Raw genomic sequence first — 22,637 nt, forward strand, 5'->3', positions numbered from 1 at the left:
TTTCTCTCTCAGCCACTTAGAGATCTCAATTGGAACCTGTCTGTCCTTTATCACCAGAATTTCCTGAGGATTCTGAGATTGGCTTTGGGGGTTTTGGTTTTGTTTTGTTTTTCCATATCTTCCTGTAAGAACATTGCTGACAGCCTGGAGAAAGCAGAACTGGATTCCTCAGCTCAATCTCTTCTACCCCTTGTTTTATTGAGAGGCCACCTGGTGACACCAATGCATTATAGCACTTCAAAGTTTGGAGGTTTCTTTCTGGGGTCTGGATTGGCCCAGGATCTGCCCTGAGGCACACATGCCTGCAAAGCAGTTGAGGAAATTCCTGCCCTCACCAAGAGTGTCAGAACTATTGCTGCATTTGCTTGGCATTACATTTTTAAACCTTTTTTCCCCCATTGTATTCTCAGGGTTGGTGGGGAGGTGTTTTCGTTTGGTTGGGTTTGGCAAAGTCCAAAGTCAGCAACACTAAAGCAGCATGACTATCTGATGGTGCAGAGATCCAGTGTCCCACAGTCACTGCTCTGGTTAATAGTACTCTTATGTCACCACTGTTTTTGTTACTCAAAACAAAACTCACTTGTTTTCTTAGAACTGAGTTCCTCCATGTTTTTTTTTTTTTTTTTTTTGGATCAGAGTACTAATAAGGCATATCTCCAAGACACACCAGGTGTTTTAGGGAGTGCATATGCCAGTGAAGGTTACCCACCTGCAGTGGTTGAAAGCATTGTGCCTGTCTTCAGAAGTGCTATGCATGCACTCTCTCTCTGATTTTTATCTCTCTCATTGCTTCCCTCACCCCCAGCCCTCAGTGTCTGAAAGTAGTTTTGAAAGTGATCACAAATACGGGGTGTCTGTCATCTTCAGCTAAAATAGCTGTACTGTTGTTTTACATAACCTTTTTCCTCATTTTTTTTTCCCTAAGACACTTTGACTGAAAACTCCCTTACTCTCCAGGCTCAAGGGAATTTATTCTGTGTATTCCCAGCAAGTGCACATGTATGACATTGTAAGGACAGTCCTCCTATCTATTACACTGCATTGCATTGACAAAAGGTTACTGTTTACAAAGGAGGTGAAATTTTATTATGTTTGCCATTTTAGCACAGTCTCTTAATATTGACAGGGAAAATACTTCCACGCCTACTGCCTTGAAAGCTATCTTGCCTTAAAGGAGGTAGAGTTGAATGCACGTAAACACCACAGCTCTCATGGTTGCACTGCAAACTGTCCTAATGCATTTCCAAAGCAGTCAGTCGTCCTATGCCCTGCTGTGCCTATTTATAACGCCGAGACCCAGAGAAAAGTTAAAAATAACTTCTGTCTTGAAGCACACAGTCTGGAAATGAGACTCCGTTAAGAAACATTGTCACCTAGTGGCCAGAATAAGGTATACTTATTGTTGTCGATCTTATAAGGACATCTATCTGTATAAATATGTATGTATGTGTGTGTATATATATATATCTACACGTATGGATCTCAACATATCGTTACACCCATGTCTATTTCTGGTTAATGCCATATGTTGACACGTCAGCTCTTCCCAGTTTGAAAGCGCTTCAGCAACCCATGCGTGTTTGCTATGCAAGCCAGAACGGCAGCTTCTTGGCAGTTTTACAAAGAAGTTATTAGAAAGGAAATTAGTCTGCAGAAAAAGCTGTTTGCTTTGCAGTACCGAGACTGTCCCACCAAGCACTGCCCTTCCCGCTCCAGACTAGCCGGTGTACCCTGCTGGGCTGTAAATACGTAACCTCACTGCTTGGAGAACAAGCACATTGCTCACTGGTGTTTCAGCTAGTGATGTTCCCAGCTGGCTTGGACATACAGAGGAAATTTCCTGCTAAGCCACTGCCTTGTGAGCCACAGTCTGACCGAGAAACACTGGGTTCCCATCATTTGGGGTTATTATGTTTCCCGAAGGAAGGCAGCTGCCCTCTTGTTGTGATAATAAACCTGTCAGCTGTTCTTCATCTTGTGAACTTCTCTGAATATCTAGAGGTGCTGTGCAATGCCGTCAGACACAGACACAGACACAGACACAGATTTCTAGGTTGGAAGAGACCTCAAGATCATCGAGTCCAACCTCCGACCTAACACTAAGTACTCCACTAAACCATATCGCTAAGCTCTACATCTAAACGTCTTTTAAAGACCTCCAGGGATGGTGACTCCACCACCTCCCTGGGCAGCCCATTCCAATGCTTAATAACCCTTTCGGTAAAGAAGTACTTCCTAACATCCAACCTAAAACTCCCCTGTCGCAACTTTCGCCCATTCCCCCTCGTCCTGTCACCACGCACGTGGGAGAACAGACCAACCCCCACCTCACTACAGCCTCCTTTAAGGTAACTGTAGAGAGCGATAAGGTCGCCCCTGAGCCTCCTCTTCTCCAGGCTGAACAAGCCCAGCTCCCTCAGCCGCTCCTCGTAAGACTTGTTCTCCAGACCCCTCACCAGCTTGGTCGCCCTTCTCTGGACTCGCTCGAGCACGTCCATGTCCTTCCTGTAGCGAGGGGCCCAAAACTGAACACAGTACTCGAGGTGCGGCCTCACCAGAGCCGAGTACAGGGGGACAATCACCTCCCTAGACCTGCTGGCCACACTGCTTCTTATACAGGCCAGGATGCTGTTGGCCTTCTTGGCCACCTGAGCACACTGCTGGCTCATATTCAGCCGACTATCAACCAATACTCCCAGGTCCTTCTCGGCCAGGCAGCTTTCCAACCACTCATCTCCCAGCCTGTAGCTCTGCTTGGGGTTGTTGCGCCCCAGGTGCAGGACCCGGCACTTGGCCTTGTTGAACTTCATACAGTTGGCTTCAGCCCATCGGTCCAGCCTATCCAGATCCTCCTGCAGAGCCTTCCTGCCCTCGAGCAGATCGACACACGCACTTAGCTTGGTGTCATCTGCAAACTTACTGAGGGTGCACTGAACGCCCTCATCCAGGTCATCGATAAAGATATTAAAGAGGACCGGCCCCAGTACCGAGCCCTGGGGGACACCACTTGTGACCAGCCTCCAACTGGATTTGACTCCATTCACCACAACTCTCTGGGCCCGGCTATCCAGCCAGTTTCTAACCCAGCGAAGCATACGCCAGTCCAAGCCCCGAGCAGCCAGTTTCTTGAGGAGAATGTTGTGGGGAACGGTGTCAAAAGCCTTACTGAGGTCAAGGTAAACCACATCCACAGCCCTTCCCTCATCCACCAAGCGCGTCACTTTGTCATAGAAGGAGATCAGGTTCGTCAAGCAGGACCTGCCTTTCATAAACCCATGCTGACTGGGCCTGATCGCCTGCTCGCCCTGCAAGTGCCGCGTGATGACCCTCAAGATAATCTGCTCCATGAGCTTTCCTGGCACTGAGGTCAAACTGACAGCCCTATAGTTCCCCGGGTCTGCCCTCCGGCCCTTCTTATAGATGGGCGTCACATTGGCTAGCCGCCAGTCAACTGGGACCTCCCCCGATAGCCAGGACTGCCGATAAATGATGGAAAGCGGCTCGGCCAGCTCCTCCGCCAGTTCTTTCAGTACCCTCGGGTGCATCCCATCCGGCCCCATCGACTTGCGCACATCCAAGCTTCTTAGCAGGTCGCCAACCATTTCCTCATGAATAGCAAAGGCCACATCCTGCTCCCCATCCCCTTCCGCCAGCTCAGGGCACTGGGTATCCAGAGAACAACCGGTATTGCCGCTAAAGACTGAGGCAAAGGCGGCATTAAGCACCTCAGCCTTTTCTTCATCCTTAGTAACTAGGTTTCCCCTCGCATCCAGTAAAGGATGGAGATTCTCCTTAGTCCTCCGTTTCGCATTGATATATTTGTAAAAGGATTTTTTGTTGTCTTTAACGGCAGTAGCCAGGTTGAGCTCCAGATGAGCTTTGGCCTTTCTAATTTTCTCCCTGCACAGCCTCGCTACATCCTTGTAGTCCTCCTCAGCGGCCCGCCCTTTTTTCCAAAGATTATAAACCCTCTTTTTTCTGCTAAGCACAAGCCGCAACTCTCTGTTCAGCCAGGCCGGTCTTCTTCCACGCCGGCTCGTCTTTGGGCACGTGGAGACGGACCGCTCCTGTGCCGTTAAGATTTCCTTCTTGAGGAGCGCCCAGCCTTCCTGGACTCCTCTGCCCTTCAGAACCGCCTCCCAAGGGACTCGGCCAACCAGCGTCCTGAGCAGCTCAAAGTCAGCCCTCCGGAAGTCCAATACAGCAGTTTTACTGGTCCCCTTCCTGGCCTCGCCAAGAATAGAGAACTTTACCATTTCGTGGTCACTCTGTCCAAGACAGTTTCCGACCACCACATCTCCCACCAGTCCTTCTCTGTTTGTGAAGAGAAGGTCTAGCGGGGCACCACCCCTGGTGGGTTCACTGACCAGCTGCGTCAGGAAGCTATCTCCCACGCTCTCCAGAAACCTCTTAGACTGCTTTCTCCGTGCCGTGTTGTGTTTCCAGGATATATCCGGGAAGTTGAAGTCCCCCACGAGGACAAGCGCCGACGATTTTGCAACTTCTGTCAGTTGCCTATAAAACTCCTCATCTGTCTCCTCATCCTGGTTCGGCGGTCTATAACAGACCCCGACCAGGACGCTAGCCTTGCCGGCCTTCCCGCGGATCCTAACCCACAGGGATTCAACCTTATCATTCCCAGCCTGGAGTTCCACAACATCAAAAGATTCTCTAATGTAGAGAGCCACGCCACCACCCCCTCTGTGCTGCCTGTCCCTCCTGAAGAGCCGATAGCCAGGCATTGCAGCACTCCAGTCATGGGAGCGGTCCCACCACGTCTCCGTGATGGCAACCAAGTCGTAGCCTTCCTGCTGGACGATGGCTTCCAGCTCCTCCTGTTTGTTACCCATGCTGCGTGCATTAGTGTAGATGCACTTCAGCTGGGCCATCGCCTTCTTCCCCAGCCTAGCCATTGTTTCCCCCGGCACGGCTCCAACAAGCCTTGTTTGAGCCCCGTCCCCCTTCTCGCCTAGTTTAAAGCTCTCTCTATGAGCCCCGCCAGCTCCTGGCCTAGGATCCGTTTTCCCCTTGGAGATAGGGACCCATCTGAGGCCATCAGGCCGGGTGCCGAGTAAAGCTCCCCATGGTGAAAAAACCCAAAATTTCTGTGCTGGCACCAGCCTCTGAGCCACCTATTAACCACGTGAGCTTTCCATGTCCTCTCCGTGCCTCTCCCTCCCCCCGTAGGGATAGACGAAAACACCACCTGCACTCCCGCTCCCTCCACCAATCGTCCCAGCCCCCTATAGTCCTGTTTGATAGCCTTGAGGCTTCTCTTTTCAAGAGAAGTCACATCCGTCGCGTCACATCCTTCTTCAGTACATGTATTTGCATCTTGTTGTGTCTATATACAGCTTCCATACTCTGGGGTAACTACTGCTTGTGTCCCGATGGAAGATTAATGCTTTTCTCTGACCTAGTTGTTAGTTAAGGTTGCACCTTGGCACCAGCTGTGGGAAACAAATCCACCAGCTCCTAGGCTCCTACAAACTTATTCTAAGCTGCAGACACCCAGAAGAGGTGATGTTTTGCTCTGCATTAACAAGGTGAGGCGTGTGCACCTACATGGCAGCTACGTGGCAGTCATGGAGCAGGTTTTGGGGTGGAGGTGTGAGTTGATGGGAGCTAGGTGCTACCTAACCTGGTGCTCATCAGGGGTGCTCATCACTCCTGCAGCTGCCCTGGAGCTGTCTCCTTTACCAGCTAAGTCCCATTCTCAACAATGAGCCTGATGCTTATGAGTAAGCATCTTGTTAAGCGTAATTCCTTTCTACATGTCTATATCATTTCAGAAAGTGGGATGCAAACAACCCAGGTCTTGCATGGATGCGTAGAGCAATAGCCACACATATTTAGAAACTCTAGATCTCTCCAAATGAGTAGGTGACTGATTTTCACCACATTCAGAACCATCTCCCGTCCTTGTGTTTTCTTCATGTAGCTAGACGTATACAACCCAGACAACTCTGTAGCTGGACTGTAAGAGAAGGCTCAACTTTTTTTTTCCCTTTTCTTTTCTTTTTCTTTAAAAAGAAAAAAAAAAGAAACAAAAGAAAAGGCAGAGTTTAGAAATTAGAGTTTAGAAAGGTAGAGTTTCTTTTTTTTCTTAAAATGAAAAAGAAAAAGGCTTTAATGCTTCTGTGAATGTCCTTTTCTAAATGTTCTTTTTATACAGATTAAGCCATTTCCAGCTGGGACAGACTTTGCGGCAAGGAGATCCTAGACTGTTCTAAGAGAATAAACCTAATTGTATTAGCTGAAAAGGGCAGTACTTCTCCAGAAAGGACTGCTGAAGCAGCTCTGTGACTATTTGCATGAACATTCAGTATCCATTACTGTATACAACATACCTAAACAGCTGCAGCTTCTGTCAGATTTTATGTAGTCTCTGCTCCACTCTACCACTCCTATTTTTTCCCTAGGAGTTGTTTCATGAGTTTCATCCATCTATTTAGGAAAAAAAAAAAATTGCTCCAGGCCTTCAAATGGTGGATCTTCGGGAAACACAGCAGCAACTTATTGTGTTTATTCTGTTTTATTGCCAGTTATTCACTTGTTCCTACTTCTGAAATACACCTAGCTACTTATAAAGGTTTCATGCATAGGCTGTCCAGTGGCTAAAATACACTGTTTCAATTAATTTCTAATGGAACAAAAGGGTAGCATTAGAAGTGACATCACACATTTACAGATTCAACTGCTGCTTGCTTTGTTTGGTTTTAGATTTCATGAATTTTTTTTTTTTCAGGTTGGCTGTCTTGGTTTGGAAATAGCATTGTGATTTTTGTCCTGTATAAACAAAGACATCTTCTGCAGCCCACTGACTACCTCACATTTAACTTAGCAATATCAGATGCTGGCATCTCTGTGTTTGGTTATTCACGGGGGATCATTGAAATCTTCAATGTTTTCAGAGATGATGGATTCATTATCACATCAATATGGACTTGCCAGGTAAGACTGGATTATACTCAATTAGACAAAATAAGTGTAGCTATTTGTGTACATGCTGTGTATAAATAACAAAGCAGGACCAAAAAGGTGAAAAGGAGTACTGACTAACCTTCCAAAAGGACAGTCTTCTCTTTTGTTACATCCATAAATCTATGTGATTGATCAGCTTTTGACAAATTTTCAGTGATTTTTCCTACTGCAAAAAATCAACATACCCAACATGCTGACTGATGCTACATTTAAATGCTGTCCTTCCTACAAGAGGATTTTGTATGTTTGAAATTCATAATTTTCTTTGTAGCAGAGGGTCTAGAAACCTTAGAGAAGGTTTGTATACTGCAAGTTTCACAATTATTGCACAAAAGATGTCCTTTGCTATAGTGTGTTTACAGTTTTACTCTATGTTCTTGTGGTCACTTGAGGAGACCAGCACCAATCAGTTCAATCCACAAATACAAGAAGATGTATTAGTGAGTTAGTCTAAAATTTCACTTTCCAGAGTAGTTTAGTCTTGGTTTTACAGAAAAACAATAGCAGAGTGGTTTCTTGTTTTGGTTGATTTTTTTCATAGTGATAAAAGGATACTTATATCATTTTTTCTTATCTATATTTACCTCTTATTATCTGCTTTATATCCTTTTTTCTTATCTTACTTGAATCAGAATTGCATCTGGAGAGTATTATGGGACTTGGACTTTTGTTTTGCAAGGTGTTTTAGACATTTAAACTAAACGAAGAAAACAAGACTGAGTTGGTTGGGGTTTGATTTTCTGGAGGCAGACTTGCACATTCCTTTCCTTCTCCCCTTCTTTCCTTCTCAGGTATCCACCAGAGAGTACTTTGCTCTTTATAGGTGACAAGCTTTTCTTCCCCTCTGCGTGAGCCATCAGAGAATCTCGCTCTCTCTCTTCGCAATAGTTCCTACTGGTTTGCTTTTTTTTAGCTTCATGTCATAGCTCACACTCATGTTGGAAAGCACAGGTGCAGGCTCTGCTTTTCTTCAGCTCCCTTGCAGCCAGCCCAGTTGTTGGCACTTCAGCATTTAACTCTAAGCAACCTAGGCTCTTGCTTGACAAGGCATTTAGAGCAAAGCTTCTGCACAGGACTTGGGCGTACCCGTGAATTATAGCACGCAGCTACTTGTGCTGAATCGATTGCAACGTTATGTCTAAAGTCTTTCTGGATTTGGGGTCTATGGTATGATGAGTGACTTCTCTTTATGGCATGCTTATCCCTGAACCTGGAGGCAACTTTTTGCCGGAAATTTGAAAAATGTTATTATTGCTAATTCTGAAACACACAGACCTGCATAGACAGAATATAAATATGTTCCACAGATAAATAAGCACAAGCCTGGCTCTCTGGTGCTGTCAGTAACATCTGTGAGAAAGTATATTTAATGTGAATGTCTGTTTCACGAAGGAATCAAAAATCTGAAAATCTGAAAATGACAGGATAGCCTACAGCAAGGTATAAGTAAGATCATGATGAAGGAAAAGAGAGAGAAATAATCCTCTTTTCTTGTTTTATTTATTTATTTATTTTTATTTAAAGAGGAGGTTGAACTACTGTGCAACACAGCAGAGAGAATTTTTACAGCTTGTGTCTGCTTACCCAGAGAATAAGATTTTTCTGCAGAACACTGATTAACCTAAGAGCTGTAGCTTCATTTAAAAAAATTTAAAAAATGTTTTCTCACTCAAAATGTATGTCCATACCCATTTGGCAGACAAGGTTTTATCAAAATGAAGCTAATTATTTCCTAATTATTAAATCCCATTATTTCTCTAATGAGAAAATCTACAATTGCGATTTAAGGTCTGTTGAGGATAAGCTTCCAGAAAACCTTTTAATTTCCTTTATTAATGGAAGCTTTTCAATTCACCAGATTAACAAAGACATACCTACAAATTGTAAAATTCACACCCAAATTTAGAATAAAACAGAATCCCATTTTGCCACATGTCTTAAGAAAGGTTGGTGCTATGGTTAGGGAATGAAAGGTGAAATCTGGATCTCTGGGTTCAGTTCCAGCTTTGCCACAGACCTCCTATGTCAGACAGGGTAAACCACTTGGGCTGAAATCCTGAACTGAGGTCTGTGGCATATCAGAAAATTTACAACCCAGCTGGCTGAAAGAGGTAGCATTAAATGACCTTTCTGGTTTCCCAGTTTTTACTACCAATGAATAGTATCAACTGTTTGTGACTTGCTGAGTGAAAATCAGGATATATTCAACAACAGGTAGGATTCCTGTTTCCATCAAGATTTTGTTCTGTCTTGAGGGTCACAAAAACAAGTTTAAACCCTGACATCCATCTTCTTGATTATTAAATTTGGCAAAACAGAAGCCAGTGATGAAAAAGTAATATTTGTTAAGATAGTTCATAATTTGTAAAAGTACTGTGGCTATCTGTGAAACCCCACCTAGAGCGCGGTGTTAAGCTCTGGGGCCCCTATTATAAAAAGGACATGGAGCAGCTGGAGTGAGTCCAGAGGAAGGCCATGAGGACGACTGGAGGCCTGGAGCACCTCTCCTATGAGGACAGGCTGAGGGAGTTGGGGTTGTTCAGCCTGGAGAAGAGAAGGCTTCGGGGAGGCCTTACAGCAGTCTTCCACTGCCTAAAGGGGGCCTACAGGAAAGTTGGGGAGGGACTCTTTGTCAGGGAGTGCAGTGATAGGACAAGGAGTCATGATTTTAAACTGTAAGAGAGGAGATTTAGATTGGATATAAGGAAGAAATTCTTTACTTAGAGGGTGATGAGGCCCTGGCACAGGCTGCGCAGAGAAGCTGTGGATGCCCCATCCCTGGAAGTGCTCAAGTCCAGGCTGAATGGGGCTTTGGGCAGCTTGGTCTGGTGGGAGGTGTCCCTGCCCATGGCAGGGGGGTTGGAACCAGGTGATCTTTTGGGGCCATTCCAACCCAAACTATTCTATGATCTTTAGGTTTTTAGGAAGAATATTGTACTGAAATTGCAGGAAGCTTCTCTGTGTTAAAAAAGATTTGTACGCTTCTGTGCGTGTGTGGACAGCCAGCACAAAGCTCATTCTGAAAATGCTCACCACTGAACAGCAGTAGGGTTTTGATTGCTTGTTTTTTGCTGTTTATACAGTGTGATACATTTATAGCCCGACCAGAATGGGTCTTGCATCTGGAACCCGGGGAGTGGGGGCCTTGGTGCCAGGAAGGTGAAGTCATGCTTTCTGTCACAGCTCTCTGTCACAAGTGTGTGTCTCTTGGTCCCCTGTTCTCACTCAAGCTCCTCTGTAAGTAGCTAGGGTCACAATCTGGACTGCTACACACATCAACAAGGCCGTTTCCTCAGCACGGCCCGTGTGTTTTCCATAACTTGGTTCATTTTGCTGGGTCCCAAGGATGGCCTCACTTTGGCTTTCCGTCCTTGTCCATTTCATTAAACATTTGCTCCTGTTTGATCAGTCAGCTTCTGCTGTCAGGTATACTTAGGGAAAATTTATTTTTCCAAGCTAGCCTGTCATTTCTGTTTATGAAGAAATTTCATGAGCTCACCTCACTTAATCCGCATGGCTATTTTCCCTTCCTCTGCCTTGGGCCTTCTTCAGTGCCCTTAGGTGATATTTTTCAAAAGGTAAGGTTCACCATATTTGCTGTCCCAGGTAGGGGGAGTGGGGAGAAGACATACAGATACTTCTCTTCCAGAACAGTGTTGTCTAGGAAAACTCTGTATAACAAAAGTAGTACCTCCAGATAAAAGAACCACCTTGTTGCATGCATGCTGAATGGGACAGATGTGCGTGCTCCTGTTCTCCCCCTCTGTATGGAAGAAACACTACTACTCTTCCTCATGACAGATACTATTTTTCTTTTCTGGAGGTTTGACAGAGCTTTGCTGTCAAGAATGAGGTTACATGGTAGGTCTGTATACAAATACTGCTCCCACTGAATGCTCCGTATAGGTATGATTTTCCAAGGGTGGCTTTCATGTTCTTTTCACTTCTTGTTTATCCCTTCCCTGCTGTAACCCTGTGTCTTAGTCCTGATCTGGACAGAGGAAGGACAGTCAGTCTCTAGCATAGTCCTTTTTTTTTTTTTTTTTCCCCTCTGGTAAAATTATCAGCAAGTAAACCAGCTCATCTAGTAAAGTTCAGGTCAGTGAATATGTCAGCAACCAAGAGCCATCTGTTCCCCCATTTGCCATATTCCTAGTTAAAAGCTACCTCAAGATATATTTTTGTCCTTTCCATATGCTTTTTGTTCGTATGTTCTGCTGAATTAGAAGTTGCTATGAAACCTGCAAATAACATTGCAATGCAAACCTACTTGCTTGTATGGAGTAAAGCTATGTTAATTCTCTGCATGTAAACATCACAGTTTCTTCTAAACTTTTTAACTCAACTAACAGAAACTTCTTCTTGTATCTGCCAATTATGTGCTGGATACAAAAGATGTGGGCTTCAGGGAGCTTCTATATAAAGGCAAAGGGTTGTAACCTGTCTGATTCACATAAGTGCATTGCAGTCATGTCAGATACTGAGGATGGGCTGTGGGGAGCCCTAGAATTTGAAATGCTTCATAATCCTGGTATTTTGCCAACTATTGCAACACTTGCCAACTATTTGCAGTCACTAATTGATTCATTTCTTATTTTTGCGTGAGAACATGGTGAGAATATAGGTGTGTTTTCTTGCAGAATCACAGAGTCATAGAACATCTTAGGTTGGAAGCAACCTTAAAGACCATCTAGTTCCAGCCCCCTTGCTGTCGGCAGGGATGCCACCCACTAGATTCCATTGCCCAAGGCCTTGTCTAACCTGCCCAGGGCCTCATCCTATTTCTTTGGCCCTGGCTTTTGCTCATTCTGAGGACCATGGAGCATCGCCATACAATGAATGGTCCTGAGGCTTGTATTCACAGACAGGGGATGTGAGTCTGAACACTTTTGAATGGAGGAAAGGGAATCCAGCTCTCCTGCACCCTCGGTGGGGAAAAAGGGAGACTTGATCAGCAATCCCTCTGCTTTTCACAGTGACATTGCTTAATTTTGGAAAGCCTTACATATTTAAGGGACTGTGAACCCCAAGCAACTCTGATCTGCAGTCTGGAATAAGGCACTGAAAATCAGAAGGGAGGTGAGAGATGCCCCTCACCTTATGCTGTCGTCCACTTTAGGAGCATCATTTGCCATGTCCAGTCTAGAAGCCAGGCTCTAAGGCACAACCCCCCCTTGCACCAGGTAAGCAACCAGCCACGCAGCCCTGCAAAACTGAGCATGTGTTGCTTATCACCTTCCATACTCTCAGCTTCCAGTCACTGCCTCTTGCTGACACTTAAGGCCGGCATTTTTGGTGTGATTAAATGCTTAAAGGTCTAATCTGACATTTCTGAGAAGGAATAATGATCATCTTTTGTAAACATTGGAGGTGAGGTTCTTAAACACTGAAAGAAAAATTGAAACAGGAAATTCTGAGATCAATAACATGAAAATATATGGGCTCTTTTCTGAAGTTTTGAAGCAAGGACTTACAATCTTGAATAAATTATTTTATATTTTATTGATGGCATTTGCTTTCTCAGAACATGCATTTATCTTTTTTTCCTATACAATGATTGTAAAATGTTACTAAATCTTTTCTGAGGGGAAAACAGAAGATTAATATTTTTTTTAACAACATATTCTGCAAATAATCTGATAAATCAAAAACCCTGAAGACATTTATGTTCTTTTGTAAACAGAGCTGATTCGAAGTGCTTAGATTTCTGTCCATTTAATATAACCAGTATAACCAACCAATCTATTGACTTAGCTAGATTATTGACTGTTGACTCAGTTTGTGATTTTTGCATGTCTGTAAAAGTCAAGACAGTGTTAACATATTACTGCATGTGGTGTGGTATTCCTCCACCTTCTGGATGGGATGAATGTCCAGTGGTAGCTCAGCAGTCAGCATGACAAGGTGGTAAAGGCAATGGCACATGGAAAGGACCAAAATGAAAGCTCGCAGGCTTCCTTTCGTCTCCTGGTACTTGAGAGATTACTGAAGAAAACATTAGGGAACTGTCTTCAGTTCCTTGAGTTCACTGCTGTTTGTGTGCAGTGGAGCCAGAACGCATGCTACAGGAGTGCCTTCATCTTTCAGGATCAGGAGTGCATGGCTTTCTGGAGCAGACTAGATTTGGCAGAGGTTTCCCAACCAAAGACTGAGCAAGCACAGATTTGCTTGGTGTAAAAATCTTGCAAGATTGTTGTATCCCAGCATCCAAGAGCTCTAGGACTGAAGCTGGGACAGAAGAAAACAGATTTTTTTCTCAAATCATAATGGCACAGGCATGTGGCCTAATGTCTGCTTAGTTGATAAGCGATCAGCTATCTACCTATAAGATGTAAAAGAAATTAAAACAACGTAAAAATGGAGTGAAAAATAGTTATTTAATATCTTAGCATAGTGCTGTGGTGTGATATTGGTGGGATTTTATTTATATATAGCTTATCATTCCTGACATTTCAGTGAGATGAAAATAACCCAAAGTCAAATCATGGAACTGGCACTAAGAGCATTAAGAGATAAAACAGGTGTTAAAGGTGCTGAAGAAAAGCTGTGTAACATTAGCTCTGTATTCGGCTCACCCTAACACACTGATCCACTCTGAAAGGTGGGATGTAGAGACTGATTTATAAAGCAAATTCAAAAATTGGTGCCCTTTACTTTGCCTGTACTGTGCTATGTAAAGCCTCTTCCTCACCCAGATATGTTTTTCTGAACAATCTTTATATTTGAAATATTATGAGTACAAGAATATTACCTCATGATCATTTTTTCCTTGCATAACAGGTTTGAATAGTGGAGGGGGGCGAGAGGGGGGCAGGCAGAGATAGTAGTCTTCCCTACTTATTTATTCCTGGTCTGCCTTGATATAATCTGAAGAGTGTATACATTGTCATCAATAAGATAAAAGCAGCTCACATAGACATCTGTGAGCTAAATTTTAATGAGAAAAATGCTTCGTCTGCAGGGAAGGGGGAAAAATCTGTGCCTTTGCACAAACAGAATCATTAGCAACATAGAGGATCATTTCAGTGTAACTAATGTGACTGCAGGAAGTTATGCCAGTTTTCATTAGTGATGTAATCTCTCATTTTTCTGTAAATGATTATTTCTGCAGCCAATTGTGACAAATTAAGGAAGATATATATTTGGTGCTTGAAAAATTGTGACTACTCAAACTATCGGTTTCATTGTTTAACAAGACAGATGCAGCCCCTCCTGTGTCACCTAAGTACTGCATCAAATCACAGTGCTGCCTGGAAAGGGGACTCACTGGACAGCGGTCATATAGAAGTGGGAATTTCCAAAGCCCAAATTCTTATTCCTGGACCAGTCTTTCCTCTTGGAGGGCTTTGAAACATCCTTTCCTTTTTTCCACTTCCTTATGTGGAAATTAGTAGTTTTCATCATTCTTCAGTGCTGATGTGTGTTTCTGAAAGACTAAATGTTGTCTTTCCAAAACTGCTGCCCATCACTAATCTTCATCATTCAAGATCTTCTCACCACAGGACTGAACAATTCATTTTCTTCTCTCCTCCTCATGTGCTCTATCTTCTCACTGACTTTTAAGCAAAATTTAATGTGAAACTCAAAAAGCACTCTGACATTTTCTGTCTTAAATAATCTTACCTCATATTTACTAATCTTCTATTTCATAAGTATATGTTAGAATCATAGAATCACAGAATGGTTTGGGTTCCAAGGGACCATAAAGATTATAGAATCATTGAATCACTTAGGTTGGAAAAGATTTCTAAGATCATCCAGTCCACCCATTAACCTACCACTGCCAAGTCTGCCACTAAACCATGCCCCTAAGCACCCCATCTTTATATCTTTTAAATACCTTCAGGGACGGTGACTCAGCTACCTCCCTGAGCAGCCTGTTCCAGTGCTTCATAACCCTTTTAGTGAAGAAATTTTTCCTTATATCCAACCTAACCCTATGGACAGGGACAGCTCCTACTAGACCAGGTTGCCCAAAGTCCCATCCAACCTGGCCTTGAACACCTCCAGGGATGGGGCATCCACAGCTTCTCTGGACAACCTGTGCCAGTGCCTCACCACCCTCTGAGTGAAGAATTTGTTCCTTATATCCAATCTAAATCTACCCTCATTTAAGTTAAAGACATTTCCCCTTGTACTATCACTGCACTCCCTGACAAAGAGTCCCTCCCCAGCTTTCCTGTAGGCCCCCTTTAGGCAGTGGAAGACTGCTGTAAGGCCTCCCCGAAGCCTTCTCTTCTCCAGGCTGACCAACCCCAACTGCCTCCGCCTGTCCTCATAGGAGAGGTGCTCCAGCCCTCCAATCCTCCTGATGGCCCTCCTCTGGACTCACTCCAACAGGTCGATATCCTTCCTGTGCTGGGGCTCCCATAGCTGAATGCAATACTCTAGGTAGATAAAGTCAATAAACCACTAACGTGTAGAAAGCAATTCCTGCTCAGGTCCTGTGTCTGACCCTATGCTGACTGGATAAATGACAAGAGGACTTGTTTGCAGTGGGCTTTGTATGATATGGCATCCAATATTTTCACATCACTGTACGTGCAGGATAGGATGATGTTGCACCTGTTGGCTTTTCATATAACTCCTAAGAACAATAATATCTTTTGCACTTACTTCCAGGTTGTCCCTGGGCTACTAGGACTCCTTGGCAATTTGTGAGACCTTCCTGGTAGGAGCTGTCGGGTCCAGCTTATCATAAACAGTCATGATTTGAAGATCTTTACAGCCTCTACCATTTTAGGATTAAAAACGTTTTCTTGGGATAATTCAGATATCTTCTTTTTCTCTGGTTATTTCAGTTTAGGATGCAGAGGATCCATGAGTGTCAATGTAAGAGGAGAGCTCTAACTAGCCGTCCTGCTTTTTCAGACTGTCAGGGACATAGCATGTTCTTGTCTCAACCACTTATGGCTGAATTGGCACCACTGCTAGCCTGCCCTGCCTCTTGCATAGGACCTTTATGAGCAGAAGAATAACTTCACTGGTAGGCATTCAGCCAGCAATCAGAGGTGACCTTGTATTAACCTGGTGGTGGCTACTTAAGCAGATTCCTTTTAGCTGGGAAACAGCACGGGGAAAACTTTGGAGAACTTGGATGGTCACTTGTAATCTTTGGGCTGTCCTGGCAGGGCCTGTGAACAGTCTGTGAGACCTCTTCTTCCCTTGAGAGATGTGTAAGTGTACATGAACATTCACCGTGACCTTTTGAAAAGGCAAAGCTGGTATTTCTTCACTTTGAAAATTAAACTGTGACTTAACCTGACATTAAATGATCTCAGTTATTGGGGTAGGATCACCATAGGTCGTAAAGTCAAGCATTGCTTTCCATGGAAATGTAAAGATAAGACAGGTTACTCATGAGGCTGTTTTCTTTTATCTGTCTGTGTATTTGTTTGTTTATAGTAATGGTGCTGCTAACAATAAACAAGCAGCCTTTGACTTAACATCACCAAAGTGGAGAGGAGTTTTGGCTCAGGCCCACTGAAAAGAGTTTTACACAGCATAGCATGGATGTTCCCAGAGGTCAATGCTAGAGTTTCTTATCTAGTGCTTCTTAACTTCCCTGTACAGTAAGCCACAGAAAGATAATAGTAATGCAGCATTTAACCTGAAGATGGGAATCTTTCCACGATATCTGGATCAAGGTGGTATGAGATACTTGTTTTGTCTCTTCCTCCCCATTCATTCTTTATAGATGGATGGGAAAGGCATGAAACCTGTCATGGTCCCACAGCATCAACCCAGAACCAGAAAGAAGGTGCTCACAGGCATGTGCAGATGTGGCACTTACAGTAAGATTATAATCTAATGAGGTTCTGTAAAGAAATTCTGAAAGAAACTTGTCTTTGTTAAATTACGTGCTCTTGGTATAGCTGTTACCTTCATAACCATACACATTTGTACAGGCATACTACCGTGAGTATAAACTGTGACTTGAGAGGGCTACAACCGTAATAACTCAAAGCCTCCCAAAAGTAAGTATAAGTTGAATCTCATTAAGCCAGTATATAAATCTAAAATAACTACAAGCAAGTAGACTTATTCTGAATTCCCTGATATTATCAAAGGCAAAACCTGATCTGATTATCAAAGGCAAAACCTGATCTGCATATATTAATACCTTATATATTAATATATATTAATAGCTTGCACCAACTGTACATTTAACTATCTAGTGTAGTTAATAAAATTATATCTTTACATGTATTTGTATAGCCTAAATATTGCATTCATATTTTTTCCTATCTTTAATATATATGCAGTAAACAGAAAGGTTTAATTACTTGGTGAACACAAAATAATGAACATCTGATGTTCTCACTTAATGGTTTAAACTATATAATCCTGTTGGGTATCAGTTCTCATCTCCTATTAGAAAATTACATGTTGTTGTTGGTGTCAGAGACCTCTAATGGCTTGGATTAATGCAATCACCTCTGAACCCTGCTGAGACATTTTGAAAGGCAGAGTGCAACAATAGCACAGCAATGTGGTGTGAGCGGAAGACACTGTTGAGACTGTGGTAGATTATAAATCTTTTTTACTTCATGTATTACACTAAATTTTACCGAAGTCGTTTGAGCACTTTAGGAACACTATGCATTGGGAGTTTTAAGCCATCTACTGTGAAGACTGCTTTTGATCACAAACTTTGGTAGTTCTTCCATTTGACAGAAGATTTACTATAAGGCAAAATAGTTCAGTGGCATATTATTGATGTATTGGAGGGATGGGAGAATAATGTTGAGAATAATTAGATGTGAGTGGAATATTTTCTCACACTGAAAACCCTGAGAACTTGTTAAACTTTAAAACATTCTCTGTTCTAAGAGAACTCACTGTTTTTGTTTGTTTTTTATGAATGTATTTCTTAAAAATTGATTAGGTGGATTTATTTATTTATTTATTTATTGTCTTTTGACAAAAGGGAGGTTTATTGCCAATATCTATTTACATTATGATAAGGGAATAATCAGATTTGTACTTATAAAATTATTCTGAGAAATTATATTGTGATGAACTTTAATATAGGCAGTGGAAAAATAATCTCTGTTAAAAGTTCATTTTTTTCTTTACTTATTCATTATCTCATATTTAGTGGTTCTGAAGGGAAGCAAATGCACTTCAGGGAATTGCAATAGATTCACCAGCTGGCCAGAGGAGGGAGTGATGCAGCCATCCTGGCTGCTGAGATCAATGTTTCAGCCTAACTTGAGATGTAATAGCTACTTTGGCAATCTGCTTTTGTGCCATTAAACCTTGATTAATCCAATAATAGGCTATATTTTACTTTGTCCGCTGTAAATGAAGACAACCCTTATGAATTCATTAGGGATACATAAGTAATAAAGGTAGTAAAACTCGGGTGCTCATAGCTAAAAATTTGATGGTACACTGGGGATTTCTGTCTCTCCCTGCGGCGAAGGAAAACTTAAGAAACAAATTTGCATGCAGTAGGAGCTTTATGTCTTGTGGCTTGTAAATAGTATACCAAGAATATTAGTGAGATTTAAAATAAATACAAAGCAGAAAAAAAGCATAGCCTTTTCTTCAGTTGTGCCTTAGTTTCCAGGCAACATAAAGGTAATGAGCAAGTTCTGTGAATATCTACACAGCCAAAGGAGCAATGTTGGTATGGCACTGAGAGAAAACCTTTTAAAACTGCTAATTTACTCCTATTTCTTAATAGGTAAAAAGGAAAAGTGGTGGGTCAAAATTACTATATGGTCAATTTTGTGTTTCTATTGGAATTCATTGTTACCTATCAACACTGTTGATATTCAGTCATAATAAGAAGGACAAAATTGCATTACACAAAAATGGAGGAAATGTGACTATGCAGGACGGAGCTAGCTGGGGGTAGAATAAATGAAAAGGAAAAACAGAACCTGGGAAGGAGAAAACCATTGCTCTTTCTGAGTAAGTATAACCATTTCTAAGGAAATGGTTAGTCAAGTGTTTCCTTGGCTGTGCATCTTTAAGCTAGCAGAAAGTTGCAAATACCTTATTTTTTTTGTTACTTACAGGTAGTAAAATCTGTGGCTGTAAAAATCAGGACTATGCTAAAGTAGCTTTTCTGTTGCTAACTACTTTGGGTAGTCACTCTGCTTGCTACCTGCAGTCTGTGTTGTCTGTTTAGGAGCAGAGGTCTTTCTTCCATATCCAGTTGTATATGCTTGCTGTCTCAAGAGCTTGCTCATCCCTTGTAGCTTTAGAGAAGTTTGGCAGGGATGACACTGGTTTGAGGATCCTGCTCCCAAAGCAGCCCTAACCCTCCTGCATTGATCTCTCTTATTTCAAGCTTCCAGATGCCACGGCCTCTGCACGGGCTGCTCTGCAGCTTCAGAGCCATCTCATTTACCTCCTTTATTCATTTCATCCCAGCTCTCTTGTCATCCCCCGAGTTCCCTCTCCTCCTTGCCCTTTTACCTTGTTGGCTGTTCCCCAGTTGCGCAGCACAGCCGCCTGTGGGATGCTGCTTCTGGTTTAGACAGAGTGACTGCGTGGCCCTGCTCAAATCTCTGATTGTAGCCCCACACTAACAGAAGCAACAGTATTCTGATGCGCCGAAATGCTGCTGTGAAATAGCTAGAAAATATTTTGGCTTGTTCTTTCTTATGGTGATGGAGCTTCATCTGAAATGGTAAAGGGGAAGAGTATATTTCTAGACCCACTTTCCTCCCTTGTAAACGTGCCCAAGGGCTATTCCAACCAAGGACTCAATGTAATTGAGTCCTCAAAGCTCTGACATCAGGGAATGGGGGAATGGAAGAGTTGTGATCATGCCTGCAGGTAGCAAAACATACCGTGATGTATCTCAGAAAAAATCAGCCGGTTTCAGCATAGAAGGGCTAATGGATACATACTAAGAAGTTTGTCCTACTACTGGTGTGTTAAGTCTCATAGCTCTTTAGACTTAATTTCAAAGTGTTTCTTTGCATCATTGCTGAAATACTACTTCCTTTCTAATCTAATAACTAGAGCAATTGGTTAAGCTTACGTTTAAGTGTGGTTTCTCAGTAGCCCTCAGCCATGCTGTTTTCTGCTTTTATGAAGCGTTGTTAGAGCACATGGAGAAGTCACAGCTGTTTGCATCAAAAAGGCTGATGAAATGCAGAGCACATTTTCATATCCAGGTATTTCACTCATCTCTACAATACACAGTGGGTAAAATTCAGCCAAGTGCAGCCTGTAGTAAGTAGCTGAGGACATCTGTTTTCTGGTGTGAACCTTGCTTGCATTTATACACCAAGTATGAGTTGATTGTAAGTACAGCATAGATGGATTTAGCTTGTTGCAGTAGCAAGTCTTGTGTGCATTTAAAATAGGTCTGGAAACATTGGCCTTAAAAAGTACTTAGAGTCAGCATAAGGGTGTCGGTGGCAAGAAAAAACACCAGTGAAAGAAACGATGAAGCAGCCCTTTCCTATCCTAACCCTTCACCCAATTTAATTTATACAATCTGCCATGGTCTCAGCTTTGAGCCTGGATTAAAGCCGCAGATTCTGGGATAAACTGAATTCCATGGGAGTTGTGCCCATTCACACAAAGACAGAGTTTGTTCCCTTAGAATAATGACGTGCCTTCCCTCCCATAATTTTACAACTCAAATGCCAAGTCGGAGTCCAGCGACACTTGCTCAGTGTTCCTGCCTCCCTCAGTGTAAAACTGACACCTCCAAGAGCTCCTCTGCTCTGCCCAGTTTCGTACATCACCGCAAGCTTTCAACAACAACAAAAAAAAAAGACTGCCTTCTGTATTTTGCCTGGATCACTTCCCAGTCAGATAGCATTCCCTAGCAGATGGCTGCATCCACCTTCACCGCAGCCAGCAGCAGCTCCATTCCTATACTCGCAGTTGACACCAGCGGAGTTGTTCCCGTCCTGCACACGTGCGGCTGAGACCTGACATCAGTGGGAGCTGGAGGTGAGGATCAGCCTTGGTAAATAGCATGCAGTCAGTAACACCAGCACCGACACCCATTTTGATTTAGCGTCAGATGTTTTTATTTAATGTTTTGCAAGACTTCTTGCTCAGCCGAACCCATTACCTCCTCTGTTCTTCCCTCTTTGGCCTAAAATTCATGGAGTCAGTTTGTGTTCTTGCTCTGCCTCAATGGGTTGGCCGCATCTAGTCCCTTTTTGCACATTCAGGGTTTTTCTTCACTTGAGTTCAATCTTTTTTCTCCTTCATTTGGCAAGTCATTCTAGGGAAGCTTAGATGTGAGGGTGTGTTTTCTTATTTATTTGATGTACATGACAGAGCACTTTTCTAATTTTTGAACATTTACTTGTTCACTGATCCTATAGAAGATGACTGCTCCTGACATTTTATATTTCCCTGCTAGTTGGGTTGCTGGAAAAATTTTCGAGAACATTAACATGAAAGTGACAAGAGCAATCCCTGTGGTTCTTTTCCCCTCCGGCACTGCAGTAAGAGAGCACCCTGTGCTGCTTTGTTTTTCAGGTTGATGGCTTCCTGACACTTCTCTTTGGCCTGGCTAGCATTAATACCCTTACAGTGATCAGTGTCACTCGCTACATAAAAGGCTGCCATCCTGAGAGAGGTAAGGAATAAAGGCAGGTCCAGTTCTGCTTTCATTGAATTTGTTGTAAATCTGTACTCCTTTCAGTTACACAATTTATTAAATATAAATTAGATGCACTGGAAACCATAGCCTAATGTAGTTAGGTATGTTAGAAACATGTTTGCACAGAAGCCTTCAAGAGTTAACCCCTAAAAAGGCCAAATTACTAACAGTACACTTTGGTTACCATGGGTGAAATTCACTTTTGTGCAAAAGACAAGACCTGCTGATTCTCTGTTTCTTAGAGTACAACTTAAATAGCTCTTAAGTGATTCATACATCTTTGCCCAGAATCACTGTAACCAACAAATTTTCATCTTCTGTGAGATGATATTTAGGAGAGCTTCCAGCCTCGATAAGATCCCTGGTTCAGAAAACACAGGCACTGTGGACTGCTTAGATGGCACTGGGAACACCCAGCCTGCACATCGTGCCTCCAGCGTTCACAGGTCTGTGCAGCCTGGCATCCCCATGTGCTTTTCCCACCTCCCCTCAGTGGACAGTTTCGTACCACAGGAGATGAGAATTACTGGCACAGTTCCCAGAACTGACCATAACCCATCTCTGCCCTGTCTCCTGCCTATCTCCCGGGTCTGTGAGGCATCATAGACACAGCCCCTCACCCACAATTCCTCCTCCTTCAGTGTCCTGGTATCTGCAACCTGAATATCTCAAACAACTACTCTTCATTACAGTTTGCAGTGCTAGAGACCTTTCACCAAGTGCTCTGTTTTTGATGTTGTTGTTTGTTTGCTTTTAAATGTCTTTTTTTTTTTTAACCTTTGGTATAAATGCCTCTCTAAAGGCATATGAGTGCTCCGCTATTCAAATCTAGTCTGAAATCCTTTACACGTGAGGTGAAGACCCCATCAGAAAGCCTCTATAAACATGCCACCCTCTACCGTTTTTCCTTTGTGATTCTTTGTCACCACTCTCTCCCCAGACACTCTCTTTCACAGGATCAGGAGAAACCTTTCCTTGCCATTCAGCTTGGATCTTCTGTCTGCTGAAAACTTTGACCTCCACTGGGAGCCTTACTTTGTCGTTCTTCTTTATGCCTACA

General features: G+C 43.0%; 1 protein-coding gene across 1 annotated transcript in view; it reads left to right on the forward strand.

Moving 5' to 3' along the window:
* LOC118255997 (opsin-5-like) overlaps positions 1 to 22,637 on the forward strand; it is a 33,677-nt gene that overhangs the window by 5,387 nt on the left and 5,653 nt on the right. Inside the window, exons 2-3 of the mRNA XM_035562659.1 lie at positions 6,749 to 6,954; positions 21,454 to 21,553. Of these exons, the coding sequence (XP_035418552.1) occupies positions 6,749 to 6,954; positions 21,454 to 21,553 (306 nt within the window). The remainder of the gene's footprint in view (positions 1 to 6,748; positions 6,955 to 21,453; positions 21,554 to 22,637) is intronic.

This window comes from Cygnus atratus, chromosome 3, assembly GCF_013377495.2.
Source record: "Cygnus atratus isolate AKBS03 ecotype Queensland, Australia chromosome 3, CAtr_DNAZoo_HiC_assembly, whole genome shotgun sequence".
Lineage (NCBI taxonomy): Eukaryota > Metazoa > Chordata > Aves > Anseriformes > Anatidae > Cygnus > Cygnus atratus.